This window comes from Arabidopsis thaliana, chromosome 4 (genome assembly GCF_000001735.4).
Source record: "Arabidopsis thaliana chromosome 4, partial sequence".
Taxonomy (NCBI): domain Eukaryota; kingdom Viridiplantae; phylum Streptophyta; class Magnoliopsida; order Brassicales; family Brassicaceae; genus Arabidopsis; species Arabidopsis thaliana.
This window is the reverse complement of record NC_003075.7, coordinates 13,514,523-13,542,493: the sequence shown is the minus strand read 5'-3', so window position 1 is coordinate 13,542,493 and position 27,971 is coordinate 13,514,523. Positions and strand designations below refer to the sequence as shown.

Here is a 27,971-nt window from a genome sequence, read left to right as displayed (position 1 = left end):
GGGTTATGAGTCTGGCACAAGCCAAGTAGGATTTCTCCTCTGAAACATTAAAATAATTATTCTATGTATTTGTTTTTTCTTATATCCACTACCATCATGACATGAAAATGAATAACTGTTATTCAATCAAACTGTTTTATTCAAGTCAACGAAGAGAAACAAAAGGTAGCTAGGCTCCTCTTCAGCTATGAAGGACAAGGCAGGCTAAAAGTCTCAAGCATTATGCCAAGAGACAAACACCCTAAACAAAACAAAGTATAAGAAGATGGCTTCTCATTTTGACTCTTCTAAGTCCTCAATGACAGCGTGAAAGGACACAATTTTAGGGTCTTGAAAAGCTCTCTGGTCTTATGGCTCATCTGTAAGGCTCAAACCAATCGGTTGTGTAGAGTACAACAAACAAAATAATTGAATAGTATGTTGGTTTGTCATCTGCGTGAAGAGAGATGTGTTTAGGATGGTGGCTGCCATGTCCCGGGCCTAAATGATGATCCAGATCCTGATGGCTCTGTTGTCCTGCATCATCATCAACATCAACATTAACATTAGTTTAATTTAAAGCATACCAAACACAATACATAACTTATGTTCATAGAGAACAGTTTCAGCATAGTAGCAGTCTGTAACTATCAGAAAGAACGAGTCATGTTTCGTATCCGTGAGCTAGAATCTGAACTTTAGGATTAACAATGTCAAGTTGGCTAGACTTACTTTGGTTCGGGTGGTTCTGCAGAAACTATCTCGGGTTCATGTTCCTTGGCCCTGTAAAGCAATGTGAGAACATGTGGTTATGTTAGTCTTCTGAAAGATGTTGTGCTTTGCATCCAGGAAAAAATAGAATGTAAGAAGATTTAACACATATATGATTAGTGCGGAGATATTATGAATCATGATGACTCACCTTGATTTATCTGCTTCTTCACTAGCTTCCTCTGGTTCACCACCTTAAAGCATTAACAAAAAAAGGAAATAAACTTAACTGTCAGTCTTACTTCCACGACTTTATGGTCGAACCATAATCTCTTTTAAGGTTATAAGAAATCTAGCAACTGTAGTAACCTCAGCCCTTGAATCAACAAATGACTTAAACGATATATAATGGTGCATGAGAACAATTTTGTTGCCCTTTTAAGCTACCGCAATCATAATGGTTATATGGGGAACATTCAAAAGATGTTTCTTTCACAAAACTATTATAATCATCAGCCAATGGACACCATTTCATGGGTCAAACACCACAAAAATATAAACGCATATCCATCATAATCTCTATCAAATTTACACAAGGGATTCCTAAGAAGTTAGTCATCAGCATCTATGGTGACTCAATTAATCTATTGGCAGAGAAAATGTAATACCTTTTGAATCTGGTGGAAATTGGCGAACAAAGCTTGTCAAATCTGGACCATCAACTTTACCTTTACACAAGGAGACCGAACATTAAGCTACCAATTCATAAATGAAACAAATTTTCTGGGCTCTAATGTTAATTACCAATGGTGATTTTGCGTCCGGTGCCTACTCTGGCTTTCTTCTCCTCCTCTTCCTTCTTGAGAACTTGACAAGGAAATAAAGGCAAAAGAAAAACGATAAATGTTTTGCCTTGAACTTGAGCGACATATTAAATGGAAAATTTGCATACGGATTTCTTGACTTGCTAACACAGAAACAGAAATAATTCTTGACTTTGTTCATTCACAACTTCGAAGTTCATAAAATCAAGTCCTCAAAGTCATAAACTGTTTGCAGTAAGGATCAATGACACAAGGAAATAATAATTTTAAGACGTTTAAAAGGATATAAGTTTAGAAAATGTATTTATAAGCTGAAACACCTACGAGCAACATTAAGCTTTACACGCTCACGCCTTGCTTCAAGTTCAATCATTTCCTGAACCAATAACAAACACCAATATCAAAGGCCAAGCATAGCCAGTCTGTATGCAATGAAAAACTTCCATGGTAAGAACACTATGCTGACCACAAATAATTCTGGTTAAAAAGGAGTTTATCTTACCTCAGGAGTAGGAGCCCTTTTTCGCTGCCCATTCAGCCAACAAATCCATTCAACTACAACATTGATCAAACAAAAATGTAACTAGATTCGTGTATACATGCCATATATCTTATAGATGTGCTTATTTCAGATCTGACATCACTCAAGTAAATGAATATATGGTCGTATATAACAACCCATTTTATGTTTTAAAGAAGAGTTACCAGGAATAGAGGTTGGGTCCTCCTCTCGTCTAAACTTGACCCATCTTTTCTCCTTCACTGGATAGTAGAAAGAAGCACATCAGAATATATTACTCTACAAATGGATTCTACAAGAGTCTTAATATTCGTTTTGATCATCTAAATAACCTCTGTTAGTTTCATTTTACATGATCACACTTAGCTGAATCTTTTCATGTATGAAAAGAAGCAGACAATGTTCTTTAAAACAATACGATATTAATTTTTCTAAATCCATTTGCTTCACTGCAACTCGCGATATGCAAAGACAGCTGATTCATCAAATCGTACGGAGAAAACCAAAGAAATTCAGCAACTTGACAAATTTAAGAGATACATAAATTTCACGCAATAACCAAATTCCAACATAAATCAAACAAAAAAAAAGATTTTTTAAGGAAATAAGAGGTTGGAAGAACAATACTCGCCGAATCCGTCAATCTCCTCCATTCTGGAAAAGTACTTGTTACCAGTCTTGTCTACTCCGATAAAACTCTTGCTACTGAACAATCCCGCAAATCTCGCCCATAGCCTCGACATAGCTTCTCCCGCCGATTTCTTCTTCGTATGATCCAAAAACTCAAACACAACACACCCAGAAGAATGAATTGTTCCCCAATCGAGTCTGCTCCGTCCGGATCAAAAAGAATCCGACCCGGTAACGGGTATTTAATGTGGAAGAATATCCGACCCGATTAATCACCGGTTTAATTAAATGAACCAGGGATTGGAATACACCGGTTTAAGTTTCAGGATTAGCTGGTTATCGAACGTACGTATCGTATTCTTACTTATTCAAAACAAAACCTTAATTTTAATTTTCCCGCCTCTCGAATTCCCAATTCCAGTTTTCCCGCCTCTCCATCACACCCACTCCTTCCTTTACAAAGAGCCCCCCTTCGTTTCCCCAATCATCCTTTCTCAGGTCCCTCACAATCCTCTTCTACACCATGAAAGGAATCTCCAGATCGCCGGTGAGAAGAAACGACGGTTTCCATCGTTACATGAAACCAGGGGCTCTGGCTCAGATCCGTAACGCTAGAATCAACAACGCTAGATCCAATTTCCCCCTGACTCGTTCTCTCTCGGACCCAGTCGACCCGCCTTCATCATCTTCCGAGAGTCCTATTGCCGCGACGCCGCAGACGATAACTATGGATCAGATGCCCCATCTCTTGAGCAAGATCTACGGTCCGTATCGAATCGGTAGGAAGAAACTTGGCCCTGCGAGATCTGCGATGGTGAAATTGAACCCTTCTCCAAATTCTATACTCGAATCTATTAATGGTAACAGCAACGTACTGAACAATAATGATGTTTTAGTTGCTCATTGAATGAAGCTTAAAGTGAAATTTCCCTTCTTCTGTAGATTACTTTGTAACTGATACTCTTTGGGGAAATATCTTCACTACTCATCAGACTTTTATAAATACCAGAATCTCATTCATGTTTCTTCACCATCTATCAGTAGATTGATATCACTTTGTTAATTGAATTCATATTCCCTGTTTGGCTTAGATCATAGATTACTCCTACATGTTTATTATACATGTTCTGTTGTTATATGGATCATTTCTCAGACTTTAACCTAATTATCTAGACTTGATTTTGAAGTAAATCAACCCTTGATAAGGGGATACAAGATTGATCTCATATATAATGTCTATCATTCCTCTGATTACAAATCGATATATGGGTCTCATTTGGTTTCAAGGATTGAAGCATATGCGAGTTATACGGGTCATGCTTTTTATAGCCTCAACATCTTATTGTTGCATCTCCTTTATGATGACTATGTTTTCTGTCGATGAATGAATGTGGGCAAATTTATTGGTTAGTCAGTAATCTTGAAATTTGATATCCAATATCGTGAGCGATGTTGGATTTCTCTAGACAAATGTAGTGGGAAATTTAGAATGAGAATGAAAACTTGAAAGAAATTGGAACAACAACGACGAACAATTGTCATAGTGTATAAAAGGTTAAAATAAGACGACCATATTTTGACGATAACGGAAAATCAAGACGATTATAAAATCGGAGAAACCAGAAAATCAAAAACCGAGATGTGACGTGTGTATTTATTAGATCAGCGCCGGTTTACCGGAAAAGGATAGATCCCATACAACAATATCTAAAATCAACATAAACCTCTAAAACCCCCAAGTATCGACAACAAAACGATTAGAGATCAGAAAAGTAAAACCCCCAAACCCAAAGAATCCAAGGAAACAATTATAAAATCCAAGACCAAGACTTGATGTGGTAAAAGAATACTCTTGAAATCTTGTTCAGTTTATATCAATTCTATATATTTAATCATGAGCCTATAACAATGTTGTTGGATTATTATATTTGGAGATTAAATAAAACCATAAATAGTTTATTTATAATCAAGTTGAACAATTTTCAAATCATCCAAGACACGATCATTTCTCTAATATTGATATATGCAGTGACAAAAAATCCAAAAGTGTTGACTTCAATGACATTCAATTTTTGCTATCTTTTTATTTTTTTGTACAAATACTCTTCAGATCTTTTTCAGTTGATGTCAATCCAAACTTTAATCATGAATCTATCACAATCTACATATACATTTTTGCAGCCATTTTGTGAAATAAATCCTGGAGTTGGGACTTATTTACAATGCCTGCCACTGGCATTTATTATTTAGTTAAAAAAAAATAAAAAAAGATATTAACCAAACTATATCTTGCCTAATTTGTTTCTAAAAATCTCTACACAATCTTTTCATATATCTTTTAAAAACAAAATCGTGAATTTTACTTCACAAAATATGCATAGATCCGATTTATAGCAAATATTTATATCAACATTTTGCATAGCAATAAAAATACTAATTTATAATAATTAAAATATTCACATAAAAAATCATATACAGATACAGGAAAAAAAACTATATTTATCATCATTTAAACCGTTCTTTTATTTAAATTAAAAGCACAAAACTTGAAATCATATACTTTATATGATAAATTTAAAATCTATATTAGTAATATAAATTTTAAATCATTCAAGGAACGGTATACCACGGGTGAGATCCTAAATTATTGGAATTAGAACAATAATAATTTATTTTCTTGGATCTTATAACACTAATAATTTAGCTAACGAGATAATATAGACGGATTTATATGGGATGACGGGTTTTGATCAATATTAATAAAGAAAGGTATATCACGGATGAAATCATAAAATTAACAATCAAAATACAATCATACAACCTTAAACACAAAAACATACAATATTAACAAAACAAATATAACTTAAAATTTAAAAAATTTAGCTATAAAAAATTGATCCGCGGTATACTGCAGACAAAATATTCAAAATTTTAAAATCTACCATACATTGTTACTTAAAAAAATATATGTTTTCATATCTATACTTCAAAATTTGAAACCTAAATAATAGTAATCATATACTAAATAATATAGGGATAGATATCTATATTTTAAAATACAAATTAATATGATATATCTTCAGTTAATCTTTTGAAAAATAAATTTACATTTTTTAAAACATAATAGCCCCGCGGTGTACCGCGGGTTAAATTCTAGTGTTGTACGTTTTGCACTGAGATCAATAACACAAAATCCTCGTTAAATTAGGAGAAAACAAATTGGGCTGAAGCCTATTACGCAGGCCCGTTATAAGAGATGTATGCATATATATATATATATATATATAGACGCATACATAGAAGAAACATAGCTGAGCCATAAAGTTCTTTCGGAATTTTCAAGCCTATTTTTTATAGCCCTATTTTCTAAAATCCCTATTTTAAAAAAAATATATATCCTTATTTTCTAAAATCAAAATTTTTAATTCCAAAAATCTTTATGCTTGCCGATCACTTGTCCTTAAAAACCTAATCCAATTAGTTTACTTCAATTCTCTAAAAAGTTGGATATAATTTTGGAATAAGTGAGTCGGTTAGGTTCGGTTTAGAAGTAACAAAGTTTGGTTCGGTATGACATAAAAAATCAATTCCGAACTTGAACCAAAATTATAAGAAATTCCGAACTTGAAGCGGCTCGATATGTCTCGGAAAACGGTGATGAAGACAGTAGACTAAACAGAAAAATGAGGGTGAGAAGTGACAACATTATCGGGAAACAAGATTTTCAAGAAGATGATGTGTGGGATGTTCTTCAATCATCGTCCAAGATTTTCAAGAAGATTAAGGCAGTGAAGAATAGCTAGTAACAGAGTGGCCATCAAAACAATTCAATAACTTCTATATGAGATGATGAATGATTAGCCTTTAACTAAAATTGGGGTTTTCGTATAAGTGGATAAGATCATTGCATTATGGTATGCATTATCAAGATTGAGCATACAGATTTTCTTTCACCTAACGGATGTGGCTTCTAGGTTCATTTCTAACATCTACTCTTTTACTGGATATAACCACTAATGAATTGTTAAAAATAATATTCGCTTTATACAAGAAAAACTGATATGCTAGTCATAATAGTTCTAACTACTACTCTTTTTTCAGGTTCATATAATCTCTACTTTAAAATAAATAAATGGTCTTCAAAAATTTTGGTGGTATAAATATTTTTGCTTAGCTTTGGTTCGCTTGTAGACATGTACATCTGTTTTTGTACGTTGGTTGTTCCTAACTCATCTTCTTTTTTCATCGATGATTCTTGGACAAATCACATGAGAGAGCTTGTTGATTTCGAATTAGGACCACAAAATGTATTGTTGATGAAGGCCCAGTAGATACCAAAACCTTCACTTTCACAAATCATGGCTCAAATTGATTAGGTCAGCAAAGATAAGTTAAAAGTCTTGAAGTGAGTGATATTGTTTTTTTTATACTCCTATAAGAGAACAACAAAGTTCGATGAATGACGGCTACACAAATTAAAGGGCCCAAAACACTCGTCAACCATTGAAGAATTTTCCTTTCAAGCTAAACGTTTTGTTTCTTCTTAAAAAAGTAAATCAAATTACTAGTTTACTACTTTTAAGTTTTCACTTTCTCAACTCTTTCACGCCTACATTAGCCGCCATGGATAATATTTCCTCTAATTCTCTTAGAAAGAAAACTTTAGGTTATAATATAAGAAGAAGAAGAAAAAAAAAACATGTAGCAACATATCCAATGAATATTTATGATCTATAAATCGACATTTTACTTCTGTTCAAAATCGATCTTTTGTATCAAATTAATAAGGAAAAAAAAAACTATAGCACACGAGTAAAAAATCATTTCTTCTGTTTACGAATAATAGTTTTAAGATTTTTTTAATCTTTTTTTAAGTAATTGTTTTTTGGTTGCTTTTTAAGTTGGATATGCGAAATCCAGATTAATTTTGAGATCTATAAATGCATGGCTTCATTAAATTAAGCTCTGAGCAAGACCAACTGTGTAACATGCATGCATGGTCGCCTTTCGTTATCAATAAAACGCTGGTATCTTGTAGCTTTTGTTTTGTCAAAAGAACTTACACTATTACCAAGTCAGCCGTCTGAATTGGACCTTTGTCAAGCCACAGGCTCCACATTTTCGATCTTTCAAGGGGATGAATCTGTGAAAAGTGATATATCGACACTAATCAGTAACATATATCGAATGTGGTACCCATTTTTCTAATATAAAACTTGCAGAGTAAATTTAATTCATGATGATTAATTACTTTCCGTGATGAAAGAAACTAAAAGTAAAATTGGCTACATATGCTTTAGCCTTTAGTGTAGCAATGTAGTGTACTTTTTTTGACCTTTAAAACTCATCACTATGACAGAACGCAACAAATACTGATGATCATAATAAATGAGCGAACGAATAATGAATATAGATTCCCACGTCTTTGGATCATATCTATAAAGACAAAATAAGAACCAATCTACGTATTCGTTCTTCAATCCCACACCTCTTGTGTCACTTTCTTCCTTTCTCTTCTCAAAATTTGAAGCTATTTTGCTTCTCTTGGCACAGATTCCACTCTTTATAATCTCAGAATATTATTTTAAGCTTCATTTTAATCAAACGTCAAAAGGTACGTTCGTACGTAGATTCTCTCTTACATTCTTGTCTCTTTTGCGATTTTGTGACTACTGGCTAGCTCAGAGTTTTTGTTTAATCGAAGATCTTTCTTGGTCGTCATGTTATGTTTTGTAGAAGCAGGTGAGTATCAATGGAGAAGAGCTACATGAAGCATGAGCTATGGGGAGATGGAGATTTTCAAGAAGATGATGTGTGGGATGTTCTTGATGGATATCAATCACCGTTTATGATTAGTAGTAACCATACGACTAAACCTTCTTTCTCAACCCAAACTTTACTTCCAAGCGAACCTAGAATGATTCCTGAGAGGCAGAGGACAGAAGGAATGGCACCTATGAGACAACAGTCGGTCCCTGTCAATGTCCCTGATTGGTCAATGGTTCAAAGAAAGAAGACAAAGAAAGTTGTTGATGATGAGAATGTGTCACCGGAGGAATATTTCCTGCGGCGCAGTCGATCATCATCGTCGTCTTCAGTTATGGAAGGAGTTGGAAGAAAACTGAAAGGAAGAGATTTGAGCAAAGTAAGGAATGCAATATTGAAGCAAACTGGATTTCTTGAGTAGACCAAGATTGTATAAATGTTAAGATATGTATGAACCGAATGCTTAGATATTTACCTTAGTTATTAGAGGTGATTTCATTTCTTAAAAACTCTAGTTTGGTAAGATGTATATATATAGGTGGGGCTTTTTTTATTCGTTTGGTTTTTAATATAGGTGATTTGATTTGGCATAGTAAAACAATAATACAGATATAGGTGAATTTTTTTTTTCTTTTGGTTTTAATAAATAGTAGGTGATTTGATTTGGCAAAAATAAAACTATTGTTGAAAATGAATGTTATAAGATTAATTTTTTCTTAACCTAAAGTTAGGTTGTGAAAAAAGACTTGCAAGTAAAGATTGTATGAGCTTAAGATTCATTGAGTTACACGATTCGAACCGTCGATGATAAAGACTATTGATCTTAATTAAGAAAAAAAAAAGGAATCTGAAAAAAGTAGAGGTGAGTTGTTTGTAAGTTGGAAATCGTTGATTGAGGATCATGTGCTGAACACGTGGTCAATGTTGATTCCCTTTGTCGCCATTCTTCGACAGCTTTGTGAACCATGCATGTGAGAGAGCAAATTGAGTTTTAACTTTCGTACCATGTTGAGATTTTCTTAAAACTACAGTAAACACACATAAAAGTTCATATTTATGTAGCTGGTTACTCTAAATTTCTATAAGAAAGACAAAATTCACCTAATATTTTGCCTAAAAACTAACTAATTTGATTTGTTTATTGGTTTAGAGTTTTGACAAAGGTTAGTTGGTCAAAATTTATGCGTAGAGTGGTCCTGTCGGTAGCTTCAATTTTAATTAGTTTCTCTTAATCCAATCTACTTGATATTATTACTGTAAAGTGAAAATTAACTAATAAAGCAAAAATAATAATATAATTTTAATTAGCCCAACACTAAAATCGCAACTAAATAAGATTCGATTCATCTTCTTCCAGCTTCGAATTCCACGCACCAAAGGCAAAGACACAAAGCCACGGCTTTTCTCTCTTGTCGTTTTCCACATACATTCGTCTTTTCATAGGATCAATCTAATATCACGATCTATACTTTCTCTGTTTACATTCTCGTTTCCGAGGAGAAAAGTCTCGATCTTCTGGATCTGGGGTTTGGTTTGGTTTGGGGTTGACTCGGTTTTGACTCGGGACAAGTCGTCTCGTGAGATGGATGTCTCTCGTTTATTAGTATCTCTTTGAGAGTCTGTCTTTCTGGGTTCAATAGATTCTTATAGTTTCGCTTAGAAACACGCACAAAAAGATGTCGTTGAAGCATCATCACAGAGGATTAGAGCTCTCTGCTTCGAAGAGTTTTGTCTCAAAGAAATGGACTTTATTTCTCTGTATCGGTTTCTTCTGCGCAGGAATTCTCTTCTCCGACAGGTAACAAAACAATGCTCTCTAATGAACTCACTTATTCTTTTCTTATTTCTTCAGTTATACGATTTTCCCGGGAATTTTTTTTATCTCTTTTAGGACTGTCGGTGGGTAAAATTATCTCATTTTCGAAACACCCAGATTTGTAAATCTAACGACTTTTCGTGAAAATTCATGCTGTGAAAGTTTTGGGTCCAATTTTTTCCGGGAAAGTGTGATTAAATTTTCTTGTTTCGCAAATTTTTTAATTTCATTCACTATTGGAAAGGTTGTAATTCTTCACAAAGGTAACGAAAAGTACATCCTGAGATTTATTTATAGACAAAAGTATATTCTTTATGGACAAAGTAGTTCATGGAAGAACCAAAATCAATCGCAAGCTGTTGATCGTCTAATAGTAGACTAATCAGACTGTGTTTGTTAATAGAATGTGGCCAGAGCCTGAATCCAATGTTGTATCAAGGGACACAGTAGCATCAGATGAACGGCTGCGGTTAGAGTCTGAGGACTGTGATTCATCAAAAGTAAGTTTCTAATTTAGGTGAATTGATAGTCATGAGCACTAGAGGAGTTTTTGATTCCTGAGTTTCATAGCATTATTTCTGTTTATCAGAAGGGTTTAAAGCGTGAATCGAAAGACATCCTTGGAGATGTTTACAAGAGTCCAGATGCAATTCAGTAAGTGGAAATCATATGATTTAGAACTTCTTTTTGACTTTGAATGCGGGTTTGCATTGAACTTTTTGGTTTTGCTTCAATGGTGTTGTGTAGAACGCTTGATAAAACGATTTCAAAGCTGGAAACAGAACTGGCCGATGCAAGAGCTGCGCAAGAATCTATCATGAATGGTTCACCAGTTTCTGATGACTTTAAGCTCCCTGAAACTGTCACTAAAAGAAAGTATCTGATGGTTGTTGGTGTTAATACTGCGTTTAGCAGCAGAAAGCGCAGGGATTCAGTCCGTGCTACTTGGATGCCTCCCGGTATGTTGATCTAAGCAGCGGTTTCAGCCTTAAGTATATTGTCTGGGACTAAACATGTGTCTTCTTTAGGTGAGGAGAGAAAGAAGCTCGAGGAAGAGAAAGGGATCGTGATGCGGTTTGTGATAGGCCATAGGTAAAACTTGTACCATAAGAGTGGCAAAAATCGTTATTTGCGAGGTTTATTCGGTTAGAGATTTCCTGATTGAGTGTTTTCTGTGGGCAGTTCTACTCCCGGTGGAATTCTTGATAGAGCGATTCAGGCTGAAGAAAGTAAACATGGAGACTTCTTGAGGCTGGTAAGACTTGTGCGGGTCATTTTTCTCATGGAATTATACTTGTTGTGGGCAGGTTCACGGCAGTCACATTTTACCGATATTCAGGCTTTCTGTTTTTAAATTCTTATGTTTGTTTGAGCAGGATCATGTTGAAGGTTATCTCGAGCTGTCAGCAAAGACTAAAACTTACTTTACCACGGCTTTTGCAATGTGGGATGCAGACTTCTACGTCAAAGTCGATGATGATGTGCATGTAAATATAGGTGAATATAAACTCTCTTAAAGTATCTGAATTGTTTTGTTTCTTGTCATCTCAAGTTTGTGCCTTTGCTCACTTCTGTCATGGATATTTCTGCAGCCACGCTTGGAGCAGAATTAGCAAGATACCGGATGAAGCCCCGAGTGTACATTGGTTGCATGAAATCTGGACCTGTTCTTGCTCAGAAGTAAGTTGTTCACCTTCCTTCAAGAGACCACTCCTCATTTTTAATGTTTGTCTCACTTTCATCTCTCTCTGAAATTTCCAATTTTAGAGGAGTGAGATATCATGAACCCGAATACTGGAAATTTGGAGAAGAGGGTAACAAATACTTCCGCCATGCCACAGGTCAGCTCTATGCAATATCCAGGGAGTTGGCGTCTTACATATCGATAAACCAGTGAGTTATTTCCCACTGCCTTGACAATCCAAAAAATTAATCTGCTTTATGCTTAAACGCTCATACGCTGATTGTGTATTAACCAAGGACGAATTGTGTATACAGAAACGTACTTCACAAATATGTGAATGAAGATGTCTCTTTAGGATCATGGTTTCTTGGATTAGATGTGGAGCATGTAGATGACCGTAGGCTATGTTGTGGTACAACAGGTAAAAAAAATTCAAGTTCCCTTATCTATGTCCAAGTATGGAAGTTTTCTCGATTCCATTTGTTGATCAATGAGAAACTGCAGATTGTGAGTGGAAGGCGCAGGCGGGCAACATCTGTGTTGCCTCGTTCGATTGGAGCTGCAGTGGGATTTGTAGATCAGCGGATAGGATGAAGGATGTTCATCGTAGGTGTGGAGAAGGTGAAAAGGCCCTTCTGGCTGCATCTTTCTGAACACAATAACTAAAGAAACACATTGAGGAAGAAGAGTACAGAGACAAATCCGCTCGACAGTCTACACTTGGTAGTATAGACACACAGTCAAACTCTCTCTATATATGTATGTATGTATGTATGTATGTATGTATCTTGTGAACTGAGATGAGAAGGGTGCTTTTTGCCCTCCTTTCTTGTTTCTTTATGCTTTTCTCAATTCTCTGAAGGTCTGGAGTTCTTTGCACACAGAAAATGCAGATTTTAGCTGCAAAGGCGGACTCCATGAGTGCACCTTCAGAGTCATTTCATTGAGGCGTTTTCTCTGCCTTTTGAGCTTTTCTTCTTCATTTCTTTTTGGATTTTGCCTATTTTGTTCATTTTTTCCTTTGCCATGATTGTGGTGAAACATGGGTTGTTTATGTGTGTACTTGAAACACAAAACTAGTCAATAAAGATTAGACCATATGAGAAGAAATTCAGAAGCTTAATAAAAACTTTTCTTGGTTAAGAGGAATGTGTACACAATGATTTCTGGCAGGTATATTCCACTTGCGGGAGATGCTTAGTTCAGCAATTGAGTGTTTTGGAAAGAGTCAGGTGAATCATTTGGGATGTCCACTAGCATGTAACAGATGAACAATGCTAAGATCTCTATACATGAGGATCATATTGCTTTAATAACATATTTGACAGGTATATTCAGGATTTTAATTGTACAATCAGGAACATGTTTCCATTTAGTTGTTTCGTCTTTCTCTAGCAGATCCCTGGCAAGTTGTTGGTGTCATCATCAACTGGAAACAGAAAAGCGAACTGGTGATCGTCAAGGACAAGGTTGTTCTCTGTTGTTATCACAGAGGATTGCCCGTTTGAGATTTCTTCACTTTCACTTCCCCAGTCAAGAAGCTTTGTTATGTCCTCATCTTGCATTGTGTTCATCTGGAGAGACTCATCTTCCTTTGGTGTTAAACCTGTGTCAATCAAAATAAAATAAAATTCAAACACTTGTTTTTGCAGATTGAAGCATTTTGAGTTGTCTGATTATTATTACCTTGCAAGGAACATAGACTGTTGGAAGAAACACGATGTCCGAAACCTCCCGAGAAAAAGTTGTTGTTGTTGTTGTTGTCCTCAAGCGCAGCCATGATTTGTCTCCGCTTAGGAGCACGAAAGCTATCAGCTAGAGCCTCGGCCTCCTCCATAAGATCCTCTAACAGCTGACAGGTATTTGTATGCAAACCGGTGTTCAGGTTTTGGTTACAATCCCCATTGTCTGAGAACTTGCTTACTTGATAGACTCCTAAAGAGGCAGAGTATGGAATTTGGTTTGAAGAGAGCTCATGTTTCATGGAGTAAACCGGATTGGTAGACTGATAGGAGGAAAGAGAGGAATGGGTGTGAAGAAAGGTCGGAGACGAGACAAGGAAATTGGTTGGAGAAGAAATATATGAGGCCTTGGGAGAGAAGGCAGTGTTATAACAACGTTTGGGACACAGAGAAGGCGGTTGGAGGAGAGGAAAGGTAAAGGAAGAAGCAGGTGTTTGGGACGGGAGAGGTGAGGAGGGCTGTTGAGGATACATTTGTTGTTGATGATTGTTTTGGGAATATTCTGGAGGGTAGAGAGGGAGGCCTTGGCGTTGGAAGCGTTTCAACCTCGTGTTCCAGTAGTTCTTGATCTCGTTATCTGTTCTGCCTGGTAACTATTCAAAACAAACAGTAGAAGAAGACAATGGTTAAAGTTTTTTGAGAGCTGGAAGAAGAAGAAGAGAGCATGAAGAACTAAGAAGCCTAGAAAACAGAGAGAAGCAATGCAGTTTTATCAGATTTATATAAGTGTAGGATTGATCATTAACCTGAGCAGCCATGCGAGCCCATTTGTTGCCTAGCTGAGAGTGGAGTTGTATGATGAGACGTTCTTCCTCGGGGGTGAAGGAGCCTTTCCTGAGATTAGGTCGTAAGTGGTTAGCCCAGCGGAGGCGGCAGCTCTTGCCACACCTAGCCAGCCATGTCTTCTTCTGAACAGAATTCCAGTTCCCTTCACCGTATTCCCGTACGTAAGCCGCCAGTGTCTCGTCCTCGGCCACCGTCCATGGCCCTTTCTTCAGAACCACCCCTCCACCTTCACCGTCCTCGGATGCTCCCCCACCGTACACGATCATTGCCCCCTCTGCGTCCCGGGTGATTGGTAGAACGTCAGGGGGGGTCTTAAAAAAAGATTTGGAACCAACAAAATGATATTCACCCCCTGAGTTCTTCCATACTCGGTCTTTGTTACCTCTCCTCTCTGACAAATGACAAGGAGCAAGAAGGTAAAAGGAACAAAGATTTAACTCTGGTAATATACGCAGAACCTATAAATAAAAACAGAGGATATACGATATTTAGATTAGAGAAGAGAGAGACATGCCAGAGTTTGTTTCTCTGGAGACAACACAAAAAGTCCCCTTGAGTATATTTGGCTTACTTTCGTATAAAGCCAACTCATTAGATATATAAATCTCAAGTTTTTTTTTTTTTTTGCTTTATCTACGTAAATCATTTTTTTTTATCTATCTTTAGCAAGTTTGTGTAAATGCATGTGAATTTGTCTTCTTTGGTAGAGATAATTAATGCCAATATATTAAAAGGTGTAGAATAAGTTTGTATGTGGATACATAGAACTTGATATAATACGACTAAAAAGTTTGAAAATTCCAAACAACATATTAAAAAATGCCAAACGCATGAAAGCTTTTAACGGAGTTACTGATTTCCCGCTAAGACATTCTCGAAATTTGTAATAGTAGCAGATAAATTCCTCTCTCCACATCACTCACCAGTGTATTCGCTACAATCTCTTCAGTTGCAATCGTCAGAAATCCAACAGACACAACACATCCAGCGTCTTCATCGCCGGAGTTTTGGCCCGGCATTATGGTGAATCCACACGGATAGGTAAAGGAGTAGGAACGGTCACCGTTTATAATCTTCGCAAGAGATGACACGTCAAGTATGGAGTGGATCACCATCGACGATGATGCCTCATTGTATGCTTCTTGAAGCAAAAACACCTCCGTAGAATTATTCAGCTGCATTCATTAACGTGTTAATTATATTTTACGTTAGTGAACAATATGTATAACTCGATCGTTTTTGTTTTTTCATAAGAAATAATCTTATCTACGTACCCGGAAACTGAATAGGGAGACGTCATTCCTCGAAGTAATGTCGTCTCTTGTGATCCGAAGGACTTGTTTTAAATCATTTCCAGATAATCGTAAGTGGTTATGTATCTCTAGTTTCTTTACACCGTAGATTAAAGGAAATAGTATTTCCGGTTTAGCATGTATTTTAGTCAAACCGCTAGCGCTAATAATACCATAAGGGTGCCTTATCATGTCCCGACTCTCTAGACTGGAAACTCTGACGTCAAACCTTCGACCCGCACCGAGCCACCTCCCTCGGTTCCCGATTACCCCACACGTACCGGAGCAAAATATGTGAACCAAACGTTTTGATGCTTGGAGCAAGTTGTTCTTACCGGCGGAATTAGTTACTGCATGAGTATACCATGGTGGTTATGTCAGTATAAGAAAACGGTTAATCTGAACTAATCAAAAATAAAACAGAAAATCTTTTACTACTAGAGAGAAGTTGGTTCCCCATAGTCATTGATGGAACATAAGTAGTTTTGGAGCAGTATCGTTGTAGAGCGACGAGCCATTTCTTGGCACCAAATCCTAAACCAGAAGAGAGGTAAGGCCTCAACCGGTTTAGAATTGCATCCTCCTTGTAAACCCAGTGTTCCAACATAGTTACCTACGTACATACGTTTAACCGATTGAACTTAGTCTTCTCTCTAACATCAAATTAGATATTTTATATATATCAAATGTTTTCAAACAGTACTTAATGTGATAACAAAAAAAAAAAAAAAGTAGTAATAGGCTAAAACGATACTATATATAGTATTGTAAAACGGAAAAAAGTGTACCTCTGAATATCCTTGCTACATGTTTAATAATAAATCCAGAAGGAAATCTGAGAAACTCAGGTCGTAAATCGTCTGAATAGGAGCTTAAGTACATGGAGATATCCGCTATAATCCATGTATCATTTGCTATACGGTGACAATATCGGAGAACTTTTACTTTTCGGGTCGGAATGACCGGGGTAATTAATGTCAGAAACTCCATATCAATGATCTACATGTCCACAAATGAAAGCTATTATTAAAGATAAAATGAATATAATTGAAATAAAAAAGGAAAAAATTAATATATTAATCGAAAAAACGTTTTATACCATCCTAACATCGTCGTTGCTTGATTCGATTGACACATTTCCAACGAGTGATGGGAAAATAGTCACCCAACGCATCTAAAAAAGGTATAGATAGAAAAGAAAAATAAATTAAACCCTAATTCTACTATACATGTAACAAGAAATTAATATGATTCATTCTAGTTAGTTATTCTTGAAGGAATATATAGACTTACAGGGTTTTTAAGTTTTGTCAAAAGCCATGAAGCATCAACGTGGATTACTTCAGAAGCTCTTGACGCCTCATGGACAAACCTTGGGACGTTTTTTGCGTACCAAGGAAAGAATCGAGAGTAGTATTCGTTCAGAGTCAGCATCTCTTCACGTTGTGATCTCCTCCACAAAGGAGACTCGAGCGTTGCTAAAGCAATAATTTCGTTGACTATACATGCCAAGACCACCCATAAGTTAAGCAAGTACGAGGACACGTTCGGGAATTGATTTCTCCAAAAATCCAATAACATTGTGAAGGCATTGAGTGTCTCATTGTCAGACCGCGAAACAGCATTCTCGAACTGCAGCTCATTGGCCTCAGACAAAATTTCGGTTTGGTTGATGTTTCCATCTTCAGATGTCAAAGTTTTTTGAGATGCCATGGTCTACCTGTAATTCGTGTTACAAACGTTTAGTAAGGAATTAAAGGTTTTGGATAACATAGATCTAGTTACCTTTTTTTAATTTTACTAAAGAACATATTTGATATGACAAAGTAGATCTTATCCTGATATAATTTCAAATACCCTCATTTCAAATGCACACATATTTTTATTTCCCTTAAAGGGGTTGGAGATTTTATCAAAGCCTTTTTTTAAAAATATACATTTCAAAAATTGCAATATAAAAATAAAAATTATCAAAAGATAAATGAGATGATTGAAAAGTTGTATATATTTTACTAACCTGTATCAAATATTTGCGATGCAAGAACTGGTGTCTTAGGTGAAGCAAACTACAAGGGATCTGATTGGGGAGGATGCAAGTATGAAATTTTATTTTCTAAATCTAGTGCAAAGAGGAAAAATTTCTTTATTATCCAAAGAATTATTTTTTCAATTAAATCTTTTTCATTACATAATAAAGAAAAAAGCTGTATATTCTATTTCGTCATAGTCATTCGTATTTATAGAAAATATAAACCGCGTGACAATTCTTATGTCAAAGTTGTGTATTTGTTTCTATGATAATACTATGATCATTTCATCATTATTTTGGTATAAATAAATTGTATCTAATTTTTTTTCAAACTTTGTTAATTTCATAAATAATAGAATAAGTGCGACCAGAAAACATAAATGAATCAAGTAATTGGATAAAACTATAAAAATTTTATAGAAAATATAAAACGCGTGACAATTCTCATGTCAAAGTTGCATATTTGTTTCTATGGTAGTATTCTTATGATCATTTCTTCATTATTTTGGTAAACAAATTGTATCTAAAAGATAGTTAAAAATTTATTAATTTCATAAATAATAAAATAAATGCGATCAGAAGACATGAATAAATTAAGTAATTGAATAAAAATTGGAAAATAGTGTTGACAGTTTTTGTTTGTGAGTCTTATTCAACGCATAAAATATACAATAAAGAAAGTTAGGAACTTATTTATTTTAGATCCTTTTTTTAGGTAATTTTAAAACTTCAAAGTAAATTATGACTCAAATAATTATTTATCAAGTAAAAGGTTATTGGTAAACATTTTGTTATAAAACTTTAGAGCATCTTTATCCATATAGTTTTTCAAATAGTAAAGAAATTCACTATCAACTTTTTCCCAACTGTAAAAGATTCATGTACAGGACCATCAATTAATGGAGATTCTTTCAGTTCTTCACTGTTTCAATCTTTAACTAATCGTCGTGATGAATACAAAATAGATACATTCAGAAAAGCAAACACAAATGACGGAAACAAATTGAAAACAAATACATTTAAAAGTTGCATATTTCGTTGATTGTTGATTAACATTGCTTGTCTTATCGTACTAACTACAAGTTTACAACATCGGAGTGGTTTTTAATTGCTTAAGATCTCTAAAACGATTTCAATAATGGTAGACTGATCTTCATTTCGATTTCATGATAACACCGAATGTTAGGCTTTATATCCTCTAAATATCGACATGCATTGTGAATTGAGACCGTACCCCGACTAATCTTGTGACTTAATGGTCATAATGGTCGTACACCAATTATTCACACCGGTTAACAGTAACCGGAACCACAATATGGAATTGAAAAGCAATTCAACTCAAATTCCAGATCTTTTTCTTTTGTCAAAATTGTACAACTTTCTGTTTATACATTGTGCCAAAAATAAAATAAAAAACAACGAATTATAGTTTGACACGTGTAAATCAGAAGACAAGTCTTATGAACTTTGCCATATTCCGGTGACTTGCTCCAAAGTCTCATATGCGTTTACCGATCTTCTCGATTCTCCAATTCCAAACCCTAACATTTTGATTAGTCCTTCTGGGTTTCCACAGCCTTGAGGTTTGATTTTTTTATTTTCGATCTTTCTTGATTCATTTTTGTTTTCGGTAGCGAGAAAATATCTGAATCGGAAAAAACATATGAATCTGAGTTTTGTTCTTTGGTTTGAAAGTTCTTCAAATATAATTTAGCTGACAAACTATAGATGAGGATGAAAAAATCCTTCCTTTTTGATTTTTAATCATTTTGCTGATCAATTGTTCCGACCTGTGTTCTTCAAAAAAAACAGAGATTCGGAACCAATGATGATGCGTGCTGTTATAAGGAGAGCTGCCAGTAATGGCTCTTCTCCTTCGGTTAGTGCTCGATTTTATCTCATTTGGTACAACTTGATCGGCTCTATCGAAATGTGACAACTTTATCTCTATATATTTTTATCAGTTATTCGCAAAATCACTGCAGTCTTCTCGTGTTGCTGCATCTTCCCCTAGCTTGCTATCAGGTTCAGAAACAGGGGTACGTTTTGTTTTTGTTCCCAATCGAGTTGGTAGTATATGGTTATGTATCTTATCATCAGATTTCTATGTATCTGCTTATTTTCGATGAACAATCTAATAAAGTTTTATTTGAGAATCTGAACAGGCATATCTGCATCGTGGAAATCATGCTCATAGCTTTCATAACCTTGCTTTGCCAGGTACTTCTTACAACTTATTTATATGTGACTTTTGGGTTAGTTTTAGTTTCTTAAGATTTTTGTGCTCTTATTTTGTTTGTATCCCACTAGCAGGGAACTCGGGCATCTCGAGGTCGGCGAGTTTAGTTTCTTCAACCCTGCAAAGATGGGTCAGGCCTTTTTCAGCTGAAACTGGTATGTATGTTCAACCTGAGCTCTTTCTCTCTTTTTGTTGTGGTATTAGGTTTGCCATATCTGGGAACCTATGATTGCTTAGAAGAAATCCAGGAGCTCATAGTTTTGATTCCATTCGGATGCAGATTCTTATGAAACGTGTATCTCTTAATTATGGTTTTGCAATCTGCTACTACTGTAGCTTTGATTGGATTTGTAGGGTTTTCTCACACGCTTTCTTGTTATTGTTACTGAAGGAGATACCGTGGAAGCAGTTGTGCCTCATATGGGGGAATCAATTACTGATGGCACCTTGGCCACCTTTCTGAAGAGTATGTCTCTTTTGCATTATCTTTTCCGGTTCTTTCTGATGTCTGAATATATATCTAAAAGTTAATTTGCTGGCACATTTCAGAACCTGGTGAGAGAGTCCAGGCTGATGAGGCTATTGCACAAATTGAAACTGATAAGGTATCAATATTTATTTTTTCTTTGTCATTTTTCTAAAGACATCTGTGTTAAATTTTAAAATCTATTATTTGATTCATATTTGTGGATTAGGTGACAATAGATATTGCTAGCCCAGCAAGTGGTGTAATCCAAGAGGTAAATATGTTTGCTCTTTGTGTTGTTTATTCAGTCGTTATTGTTGTTCTCTTTCTGGTGTCTCTCTATAGTTAGTCTTCACTGACTAGACCTGTTTGATTTTGTCTTCTAATGCAGTTTCTAGTCAACGAAGGAGATACTGTAGAACCAGGAACCAAGGTCGCTATTATATCAAAGTCTGAGGATACTGCATCTCAGGTTACCCCCTCTCAGAAGATACCAGAGACAACTGATACCAAACCTTCTCCTCCTGCTGAAGATAAGCAGAAGCCCAGAGTGGAAAGTGCTCCTGTAGCAGAGAAACCCAAAGCACCATCCTCACCACCTCCACCCAAACAGTCTGCTAAAGAACCGCAGCTTCCTCCTAAGGAAAGAGAAAGACGGGTATGCAAAATCTATCATTTTTCCTGGCTTCCGTCTGAAAATTTTTAAATGACTGATCAGAGGTTAAATAAAGTTAGTTTGTTACCTAATAAAAAGCTTTACAGTCACATAATCAGTGATATGACATCTAACAACACTGCAGGTTCCGATGACAAGACTTCGGAAACGAGTTGCAACAAGATTGAAAGACTCTCAAAATACTTTCGCGTTGCTGACAACTTTCAATGAAGTTGATATGTGAGTAACAGCTTAAACCCGTCAAGTTGATATGTCTATATCAGTTATGCGAGTCCTTTTGGTGCACTGAATTATACTAGTCAGTTTGATTTTATTTGCTAATTATGGAGCTCTTTTCTGCGTGTAGGACAAATTTGATGAAGCTCCGATCCCAATACAAGGATGCATTTTATGAAAAGCATGGAGTGAAGTTGGGGCTTATGTCTGGATTTATTAAAGTATACACTTACTTATTTTTCGATATTAATAATACAATGCCAGAGTTAAATGATAGCAAAAATAATACCCTATTCTTCGTTATCTGTCTCAGGCTGCTGTTAGCGCCCTTCAGCATCAACCAGTTGTAAATGCAGTTATTGACGGGGATGATATCATATACAGAGACTATGTGGATATCAGTATCGCTGTTGGTACCTCTAAGGTTAGTTCACATTCTTTAGCTATCATTGGTTTGTGCTAAATTTCATTCTTATTGCGATCATGTATGTGAGGCTGAATTTTTTTTCTTGTGGTCTCTTATCCAGGGACTTGTAGTACCAGTCATAAGAGGTGCTGATAAAATGAACTTTGCCGAGATAGAGAAGACGATAAACTCACTTGCCAAGAAGGCAAATGAAGGAACCATATCCATAGATGAGATGGCTGGCGGATCATTCACCGTTTCAAATGGCGGTGTCTATGGAAGTCTCATAAGCACTCCGATCATTAATCCTCCTCAGGTTTAAATTTATTTCCCATCTCACCGGGTCCCAGTCAGAACCACGTTTTTTGTTAACAGTAACCTGTGGTTTTGCAGTCTGCCATACTCGGCATGCACTCGATTGTGTCACGTCCAATGGTAGTAGGAGGAAGCGTAGTGCCTAGACCAATGATGTATGTCGCACTTACGTATGATCACAGGCTGATTGATGGTAGAGAGGCTGTGTACTTCCTGCGCCGTGTCAAGGATGTTGTGGAGGATCCACAAAGGCTTCTTCTTGACATATAAAAGATTTGGTTTCGAGGAGTCACAAAGTGTCTGGCTTTTGCCAGTTATAGACCTGCAGTGTCTTTAAAACGTTTGGGGGTAACAACAATTCTTATCTTTCAAGTTTCTTTACAGTTTCCCGAGTATTGCGGGATTGGAAGAATAGGCCTCAGTGTCTACGTTCTTACTTTTTACACAGTTTGATACAGATATGTTCAATTTTGACTGAATAAGATACCCTTTTGAGGTTTTTCGGATTGAATGATTTCCTAATAAGATCTAGACGAGAGAGAAGTTACATGCTTTCTTTGTATTAAATAGAAAAGCTGAGAAAGTGAACATACGTTGCTTTCTTACTTTCAAGGGAAATCCATAAATTGTATCAGTCTTACTGTCAACAAAAGGAAATCAACTATAAGAGGATTCACTCAGACCTATTGGAGCTCCGATGGTTCCGACTTAATTTAATTTATTGAAGGTAAAGATTCTATCTTGTTGAATGTGTCATGAATTATGGTAACACGCAGACCAGAAAATTCTCAGATCCTGACTTCTATGCGCTCCTCTTGTAAGTGCTCTTTCACAGATTGGATTGGTACCTTTATACAAAATAGTAGAATAATAGTGTTACCAGGTATAAACGCAAAAGGTTTTAACAAGAGTAAAAACGGTTACCTCTTTCCGGTGGAAAATGCCGGCAGCAAGCGCGGCAGATGCGTTTGTCTTCTCAAACACCTCGGAAAAGTGGTCGGGAGTACCTGCTCCACTGCTTGCGATCACCGGTATGCCTACTGAATCTGAGATGAGCTTTACTAAGTCTATGTCGAATCCTTTCCCTTGACCTGAAACTCGCAGAGAAGGAAGGCATCATAAGGAGATAAAAACTTATAATACATTGATCTTTAACTCCAGCAGCAGTGTAGTTTAAAAGGTGGTTGTGTGCTTTTTTGTTTTTCGTGGATCATATTTAGTTCTCATCGTGTGTAAAGGTGGTCCAAATTTTCAGACATGAAACTAATTCAAAGATTGAAGTTTTGAGTGTACCATCACAGTCTATGCAGTTCAATAGTATTTCACCGGCACCTAATTCTTCAACCGCTTTCGCAAGCTCAAATGCTCCAATAGGTCGACCTTCTCGTCCTCCACTGACCTTTTAGTTGAGAAACCAATAGTTAAGAAATGATACAAATCGATCTTAAAATGAAAAGGGTGGCCGAAATTTTACCGTGCACTGATACCAGGCATATTCTTCTCCATTTGGGCCTAACACCAGCAAGATTTCATCCCGGTTATTACATGTATGCAAATTTATGGAGAAACTCTATACAATGTGACTGTGCTGCTTGTGTAGTTCAAGCAGCTCAAGGCTTTTCAACGAAAGCTAAACTAAGATTGACGCAAGATGAATTATATAATGTCCGTTAGGAAAATAGAGTTCTGAGTTAACATAGCAATAATAAGTTAATAACATTTGCCTTGTAATTTTAATGTATTAGAAAGCTCAAATTAATCCATTTAATGCATGATATATAGCCAGCCTACATAATTTTCCTTTGAACAAATGAGAAAGCAAATATAAGAGAGGTGAGAATACCAGCATACCTGGATTAGTTACTCTGATGACTTTGTATGGCACATCATCCGGATGGTTCACATAAACTCTACGAGGATCAATACTTACAACCACTGCCTGTGGAGCGAAAAAATCTATCAAATAAGTGCAAAGCTGTTTCCTATTTCTTACATAAACTAGAGAACATGAGAAACAGCTATCTAAACACAGTCAATTCACTGTTTACTCCATCTGTAAAACTAAGATATTAATATCCTAATGTAAAGCAACTAGTATCCCTTTATTTTCTGCAAGCAAGAAAAAAGAAAGCCAATTGTTCTGATCTGTAAGCAATTACCTGATTTCCATAAACTCTGGATATCTGTTCTAAACTACTCTTTCCTGTCTTCACCTACAAAAACGCGGAAAATGGGGATAAAATGATCCTTCCGTTTTTAGATACTAGCATGAAAAACAACTCGGATAAATTAGACGGGCAACTACAAACTTACCCCTGATTTTATGAACTCCTCTGCAGCAGAAACAGCGTCACTTCCTATGGAGATCTTATCAGCACCGGATCTGAAATACTCAGCAGCAACTTCCAAGCTAGAATAGTACCTGAGCCAAATTAACTTGATGTTAAATTGTTGTAGGGAATAAAAATTGCAAAGTCCTTGCTGAAATATAAAAGAACATAATGCCTGCACAGACATGTTCACAGAAACAGGCTGAAAAGATTAACATGTACCTGCCACTAGCATCTGTAAAGTCTCTAATACCACCTCCAACAGTTAGTGGTACAAAGACATTCTTTGATGTCTGCCTCAACACCTATAAAGTATGAAAAGAGATCTAAATCGGAAATTACAGGGAAGGTGTGGAAGTAATACTTATATTCTACTGAGAATGAAAAATCTAGGTACCTGAATCATCGGCAAATCCCCTAGAGGAAAATCGCGGAATCCAGTTATGTTTAAAAAGCTAATCTGAAAACCCACAAACAGCACGGTAAAGCGCCAAACCAAATCTAAAAAAGGTGTCTTGGAGCCATTCACATAATATTGCAAGGAGATCATATACAGTAAAAGTATACCTCATCTGCACCATCTTTGTAATACTGCCCAGCCAAATCAACAGGTTTGCCAAGGTTTCGAACCTGTGCAAGAAAAAGGAATGAATTCAGAGCATTGTTACAGACGTTAATAATTAGCTAAACCCAACAGCTTAAAGGTAAGATAAGGACGTATCACAAAAACATCCAAATATCAAGAATGTTTCATTTTTCACAAAGAACACATCGCAGGATATGACATTGAAGCAACAATTTTCAACAAACCTCGTTTTCATTAGATTGCTCTCTCACATCATACTGATCCCCTTTAGTAACTACGAGATCTCCTTTATCATTCGTCCTCACATCAAGACAAGCAATCACCTAAAGGAAAACAAAATATCATTAGAAAAACTGCCTACCAGAATAGTTAAGAGCAAAGATAGCAATGTTGCAAAGGAGGCAGACTTTCAATAATAACAGGACAAACTTCTTACCCTCTTTGCAAGTTTTGAGGCCTTTCCTTCCATTGGCTTCTGTCTTCAAGTGAATTGTGGTTTCCATTAGACACCAAAAAAATCAGGAATTACATTGTACATGTATGGCTAGAGTGAAATCTACCTGTGTTGCAGGTAATTTTGGATGCAAGAACCTTCTTAAAACAGAAAGCCCCACCTCTGAATGTTCCATATTCAGAATTAGTACGATACCAAATATGAAAACAGACTCTGAATAAGAGAAAAAAGATGTCACCAGAAAATGACTAGACTATCATACCCCCGCTCTTTTCAGGATGGAATTGAACTGCATGCACATTTCCCCTTCTTATGGAAGATATAAATGATTCACCATAATTACAGGTAGACGAAATCCAGTCCTTATTTTCATCTGACTATAGAAATTATGAAACTATAATTATCACATGCATGTAGAAGAGAATACAATATGGTAGAGATACGAAAATGACAGAAAGAAAGAAGAGATTATTTAGATCCATACTGGAATGGCCCTGTACGAATGAACAAAATAGACATGACGGTTTCCAACATCATCCAAAATTTCAGAATCCTTCCCAACTTGCAAAGCATTCCAGCCAATGTGGGGTACTCTTATACCAGCTGAAGCATCAAAGCGTCCAACTATTCCCGGTATCACACCAAGACCTTTGACTGTCACATATACAGTTGTTAAGTACAAAAATACATGATATCATAATGTAGTTGAATGTATCGAGGGAAAAATTCTAGAAGACATAATATAAAGTGGAGCAACGGAGCTAAACCTGGTCCATTCTCTTCACTAGAATCGAAAAGTAGTTGTAGACCAAGACATATGCCTAGAAATGGACGGTCATTCTCAATATATTTGCACAAAGCTTCAGCCATCCTGCAACAATCAAAGAACCAAAAATCGTATATTAAGAACTAAGTAAGACATTATTCTAAATGAGAAAATCAGCAGAGGTGATTAGTAAGTACCCAGTTCTGTTAAGTACATCCATGGCGGGTGCAAAAGCACCAACGCCTGGAAATATGAGTCGATCAGCATTCAGAATGTCTCCCGGCGTTTGAACCTAACATTTCAAGTTCCCAAATGTAATCAATTTCATTTTGCCAATAAGAGATCAGTACATATACAAGGAATAAACTTAGATTCGAAAACATACGTCTTTGATGCTGAAGCCGAGATGACGAAGAGCATTGCGGATGCTCCGAACATTTCCAGCTCCGTAGTCAAGCAAAGTCACAACTACTCACCAAAGAGACAGAAGAAAGATTCAGCAATAAATAAGACTAATCAAATATAGTACAACAGGGCAACAGAAAAACAATAGAAAGTACCAGAATCTGAGGTAGAAGATGCGCGGACGGAGAGGCTTCTGGGAGATTTGAATTTGCGATTAACATTGCCAATACTCTTCTGGGAGAGGAATAAAGAAGCCGGAGAAGAAGCGCGAATCGAAGAAGATGAAGAGAAGTTTTGTCTGGAAGAGACAATTGAAGAGAATGGCGCCGCCGTAGCCTCCATTGATATCAAACTCAGTCACTGCTTCGATTGTTAATTCAAAAGGTCGTCGTCACTCGTCACTTTGTCAACACTTACCACTCCACTAACGACGTCGTTTCTCCTCGTGTAGTGAATTTGTATATTAATTGGGCTTTTATGAACTTTTCATAACAGATAATGGGATTGGGCTTCGTTTCACTCTTACAGAGTCTTGTAGCTCTTTTTAAAAAAAATGAAGGTACAGCAAAGTTACTAGTCACCAAAAGTGAGTATTTTAGACTCATGCTCTTAATATATATGATTTACAACGGATAGAAAGTGATTAATAAAACACAAGTTAAAGAAAAGAAAATAATCTTTGATCAAAAAAAAAAAAATATTGAAAGTTCTATATAGTATATCATGCATAGGAGATATATATATAGATAAGTCTCTTAGAGAAATAACAACAGAAATAATAAATTTTCAGTACCAGTTTGAATTTGAGATGAAATTAAATATTGGAGAATGGATATAAGGGCTTACGGTTTATATGTAATACACCAACTCCAGCCATCTAATGCAAGGCATGAAAGATGAGCAAAACAGAAAAGGACAAAAATAAAAGGTTTATATGATATTTGCTATTATTGAGTGTGTTTGCCAACAATAACTCTTCCCAAGTTCCCATCCTTTTTCTCAAGTCAACTCTTTTTAATACTTCTTCTATCTGACTCATTTCTATATAATGATTTAGTAACATGCTCTAGTTTTAACAAGACACTATTACATTTACATCATACATAAATTCAAAACATTTATGTAGGTTTTTGGATCGGTTGAATTGATTTATTTTGAATTGGAGAACATCATAGCATGTGTTTCTGCAGGTAAACTTAATAACCATTTTCATCATAGAATTTGATTGCAGTAATTGTGAATATTTTTATCAGATTGTTTTATATAAGTTTATTATGCGATGAAGTGGTCAAATTTGGGCATTCACCACTTACTACTATCACCAATTCACAAA

The 27,971-nt window shown here is 35.9% G+C and overlaps 8 protein-coding genes across 13 annotated transcripts; 4 read left to right on the top strand and 4 right to left on the bottom strand.

The window, feature by feature from the left end:
• Positions 1-27: 27 nt before the first annotated feature.
• Positions 28-2,989, bottom strand: AT4G26965 (NADH:ubiquinone oxidoreductase, 17.2kDa subunit). Of its 2 annotated transcripts, none has more exons than NM_179124.2 (9): positions 2,666-2,989; positions 2,220-2,276; positions 2,017-2,069; positions 1,839-1,890; positions 1,495-1,557; positions 1,359-1,418; positions 902-944; positions 712-762; positions 28-516 (listed from the first exon to the last, which is right to left on the bottom strand). In NM_179124.2, exons 1-9 carry the CDS (start codon positions 2,775-2,777, stop codon positions 453-455), a joined length of 555 nt encoding a protein of 184 aa, NP_849455.1. In that variant the 5' UTR covers positions 2,778-2,989; the 3' UTR covers positions 28-452. The 2 variants fall into 2 exon arrangements, with proteins under 2 accessions (NP_849455.1, NP_001031728.1); NM_001036651.1 differs by having other exon boundaries at positions 112-516; positions 2,662-2,877.
• Positions 2,841-3,825, top strand: AT4G26960 (uncharacterized protein; the record flags this gene model as incomplete). Its single annotated transcript, NM_118830.3, has 2 exons — positions 2,841-2,902; positions 3,163-3,825. 2 exons carry the CDS (start codon positions 2,841-2,843, stop codon positions 3,569-3,571), a joined length of 471 nt encoding a protein of 156 aa, NP_194426.2. The 3' UTR covers positions 3,572-3,825.
• Positions 3,826-7,995: 4,170 nt separating this feature from the next.
• AT4G26950 (senescence regulator (Protein of unknown function, DUF584)) lies at positions 7,996-9,103 on the top strand. 2 transcript variants are annotated; one of them, NM_001203922.2, is made up of 2 exons: positions 7,996-8,278; positions 8,401-9,103. In NM_001203922.2, exon 2 carries the CDS (start codon positions 8,417-8,419, stop codon positions 8,849-8,851), a length of 435 nt encoding a protein of 144 aa, NP_001190851.1. In that variant the 5' UTR covers positions 7,996-8,278; positions 8,401-8,416; the 3' UTR covers positions 8,852-9,103. The 2 variants fall into 2 exon arrangements, with proteins under 2 accessions (NP_001190851.1, NP_194425.1); NM_118829.4 differs by having other exon boundaries at positions 7,996-9,103.
• Positions 9,104-9,738: 635 nt separating this feature from the next.
• AT4G26940 (Galactosyltransferase family protein) lies at positions 9,739-13,234 on the top strand. Of its 2 annotated transcripts, none has more exons than NM_118828.4 (11): positions 9,739-10,228; positions 10,650-10,746; positions 10,836-10,900; positions 10,994-11,205; positions 11,275-11,338; positions 11,429-11,501; positions 11,623-11,743; positions 11,839-11,926; positions 12,014-12,139; positions 12,245-12,351; positions 12,435-13,234. In NM_118828.4, exons 1-11 carry the CDS (start codon positions 10,107-10,109, stop codon positions 12,581-12,583), a joined length of 1,224 nt encoding a protein of 407 aa, NP_567762.1. In that variant the 5' UTR covers positions 9,739-10,106; the 3' UTR covers positions 12,584-13,234. The 2 variants fall into 2 exon arrangements, with proteins under 2 accessions (NP_567762.1, NP_849454.1); NM_179123.3 differs by having other exon boundaries at positions 9,798-10,228; positions 12,088-12,139; positions 12,435-13,069.
• Positions 13,065-14,916, bottom strand: MYB97 (myb domain protein 97). The gene is made up of 3 exons (NM_118827.2): positions 14,419-14,916; positions 13,617-14,265; positions 13,065-13,536 (listed from the first exon to the last, which is right to left on the bottom strand). Exons 1-3 carry the CDS (start codon positions 14,722-14,724, stop codon positions 13,322-13,324), a joined length of 1,170 nt encoding a protein of 389 aa, NP_194423.1. The 5' UTR covers positions 14,725-14,916; the 3' UTR covers positions 13,065-13,321.
• Positions 14,917-15,321: 405 nt separating this feature from the next.
• On the bottom strand, positions 15,322-17,463 carry AT4G26920 (START (StAR-related lipid-transfer) lipid-binding domain-containing protein; the record flags this gene model as incomplete). The annotated part of the gene is made up of 5 exons (NM_118826.1): positions 15,322-15,633; positions 15,733-16,100; positions 16,539-16,749; positions 16,850-16,924; positions 17,044-17,463. The coding sequence occupies 5 exons, from the start codon at positions 17,461-17,463 to the stop codon at positions 15,322-15,324; spliced, it is 1,386 nt and encodes a 461-aa protein (NP_194422.1).
• Positions 17,464-19,088: 1,625 nt separating this feature from the next.
• On the top strand, positions 19,089-22,683 carry AT4G26910 (Dihydrolipoamide succinyltransferase). Of its 3 annotated transcripts, none has more exons than NM_179121.3 (14): positions 19,089-19,362; positions 19,592-19,658; positions 19,744-19,818; positions 19,945-19,999; positions 20,093-20,173; positions 20,410-20,484; positions 20,568-20,623; positions 20,714-20,758; positions 20,876-21,142; positions 21,285-21,379; positions 21,507-21,597; positions 21,690-21,800; positions 21,904-22,098; positions 22,176-22,683. In NM_179121.3, the coding sequence occupies exons 2-14, from the start codon at positions 19,605-19,607 to the stop codon at positions 22,365-22,367; spliced, it is 1,392 nt and encodes a 463-aa protein (NP_849452.1). In that variant the 5' UTR covers positions 19,089-19,362; positions 19,592-19,604; the 3' UTR covers positions 22,368-22,683. The 3 variants fall into 3 exon arrangements, with proteins under 3 accessions (NP_849452.1, NP_567761.1, NP_849453.1); NM_118825.3 differs by having other exon boundaries at positions 19,272-19,362; positions 20,090-20,173; NM_179122.1 differs by lacking the exons at positions 19,089-19,362; positions 19,592-19,658; positions 19,744-19,818; positions 19,945-19,999 and having other exon boundaries at positions 20,052-20,173.
• AT-HF (HIS HF) lies at positions 22,627-27,062 on the bottom strand. Its single transcript, NM_118824.4, has 19 exons — positions 26,794-27,062; positions 26,619-26,701; positions 26,431-26,525; positions 26,235-26,338; positions 25,952-26,121; positions 25,730-25,844; positions 25,574-25,629; positions 25,450-25,488; positions 25,238-25,336; positions 24,995-25,057; positions 24,825-24,887; positions 24,650-24,732; positions 24,411-24,519; positions 24,257-24,310; positions 23,949-24,036; positions 23,572-23,609; positions 23,391-23,496; positions 23,022-23,188; positions 22,627-22,945 (listed from the first exon to the last, which is right to left on the bottom strand). The coding sequence occupies exons 1-19, from the start codon at positions 26,978-26,980 to the stop codon at positions 22,886-22,888; spliced, it is 1,779 nt and encodes a 592-aa protein (NP_194420.1). The 5' UTR covers positions 26,981-27,062; the 3' UTR covers positions 22,627-22,885.
• Between the last annotated feature and the right edge of the window lie 909 nt (positions 27,063-27,971).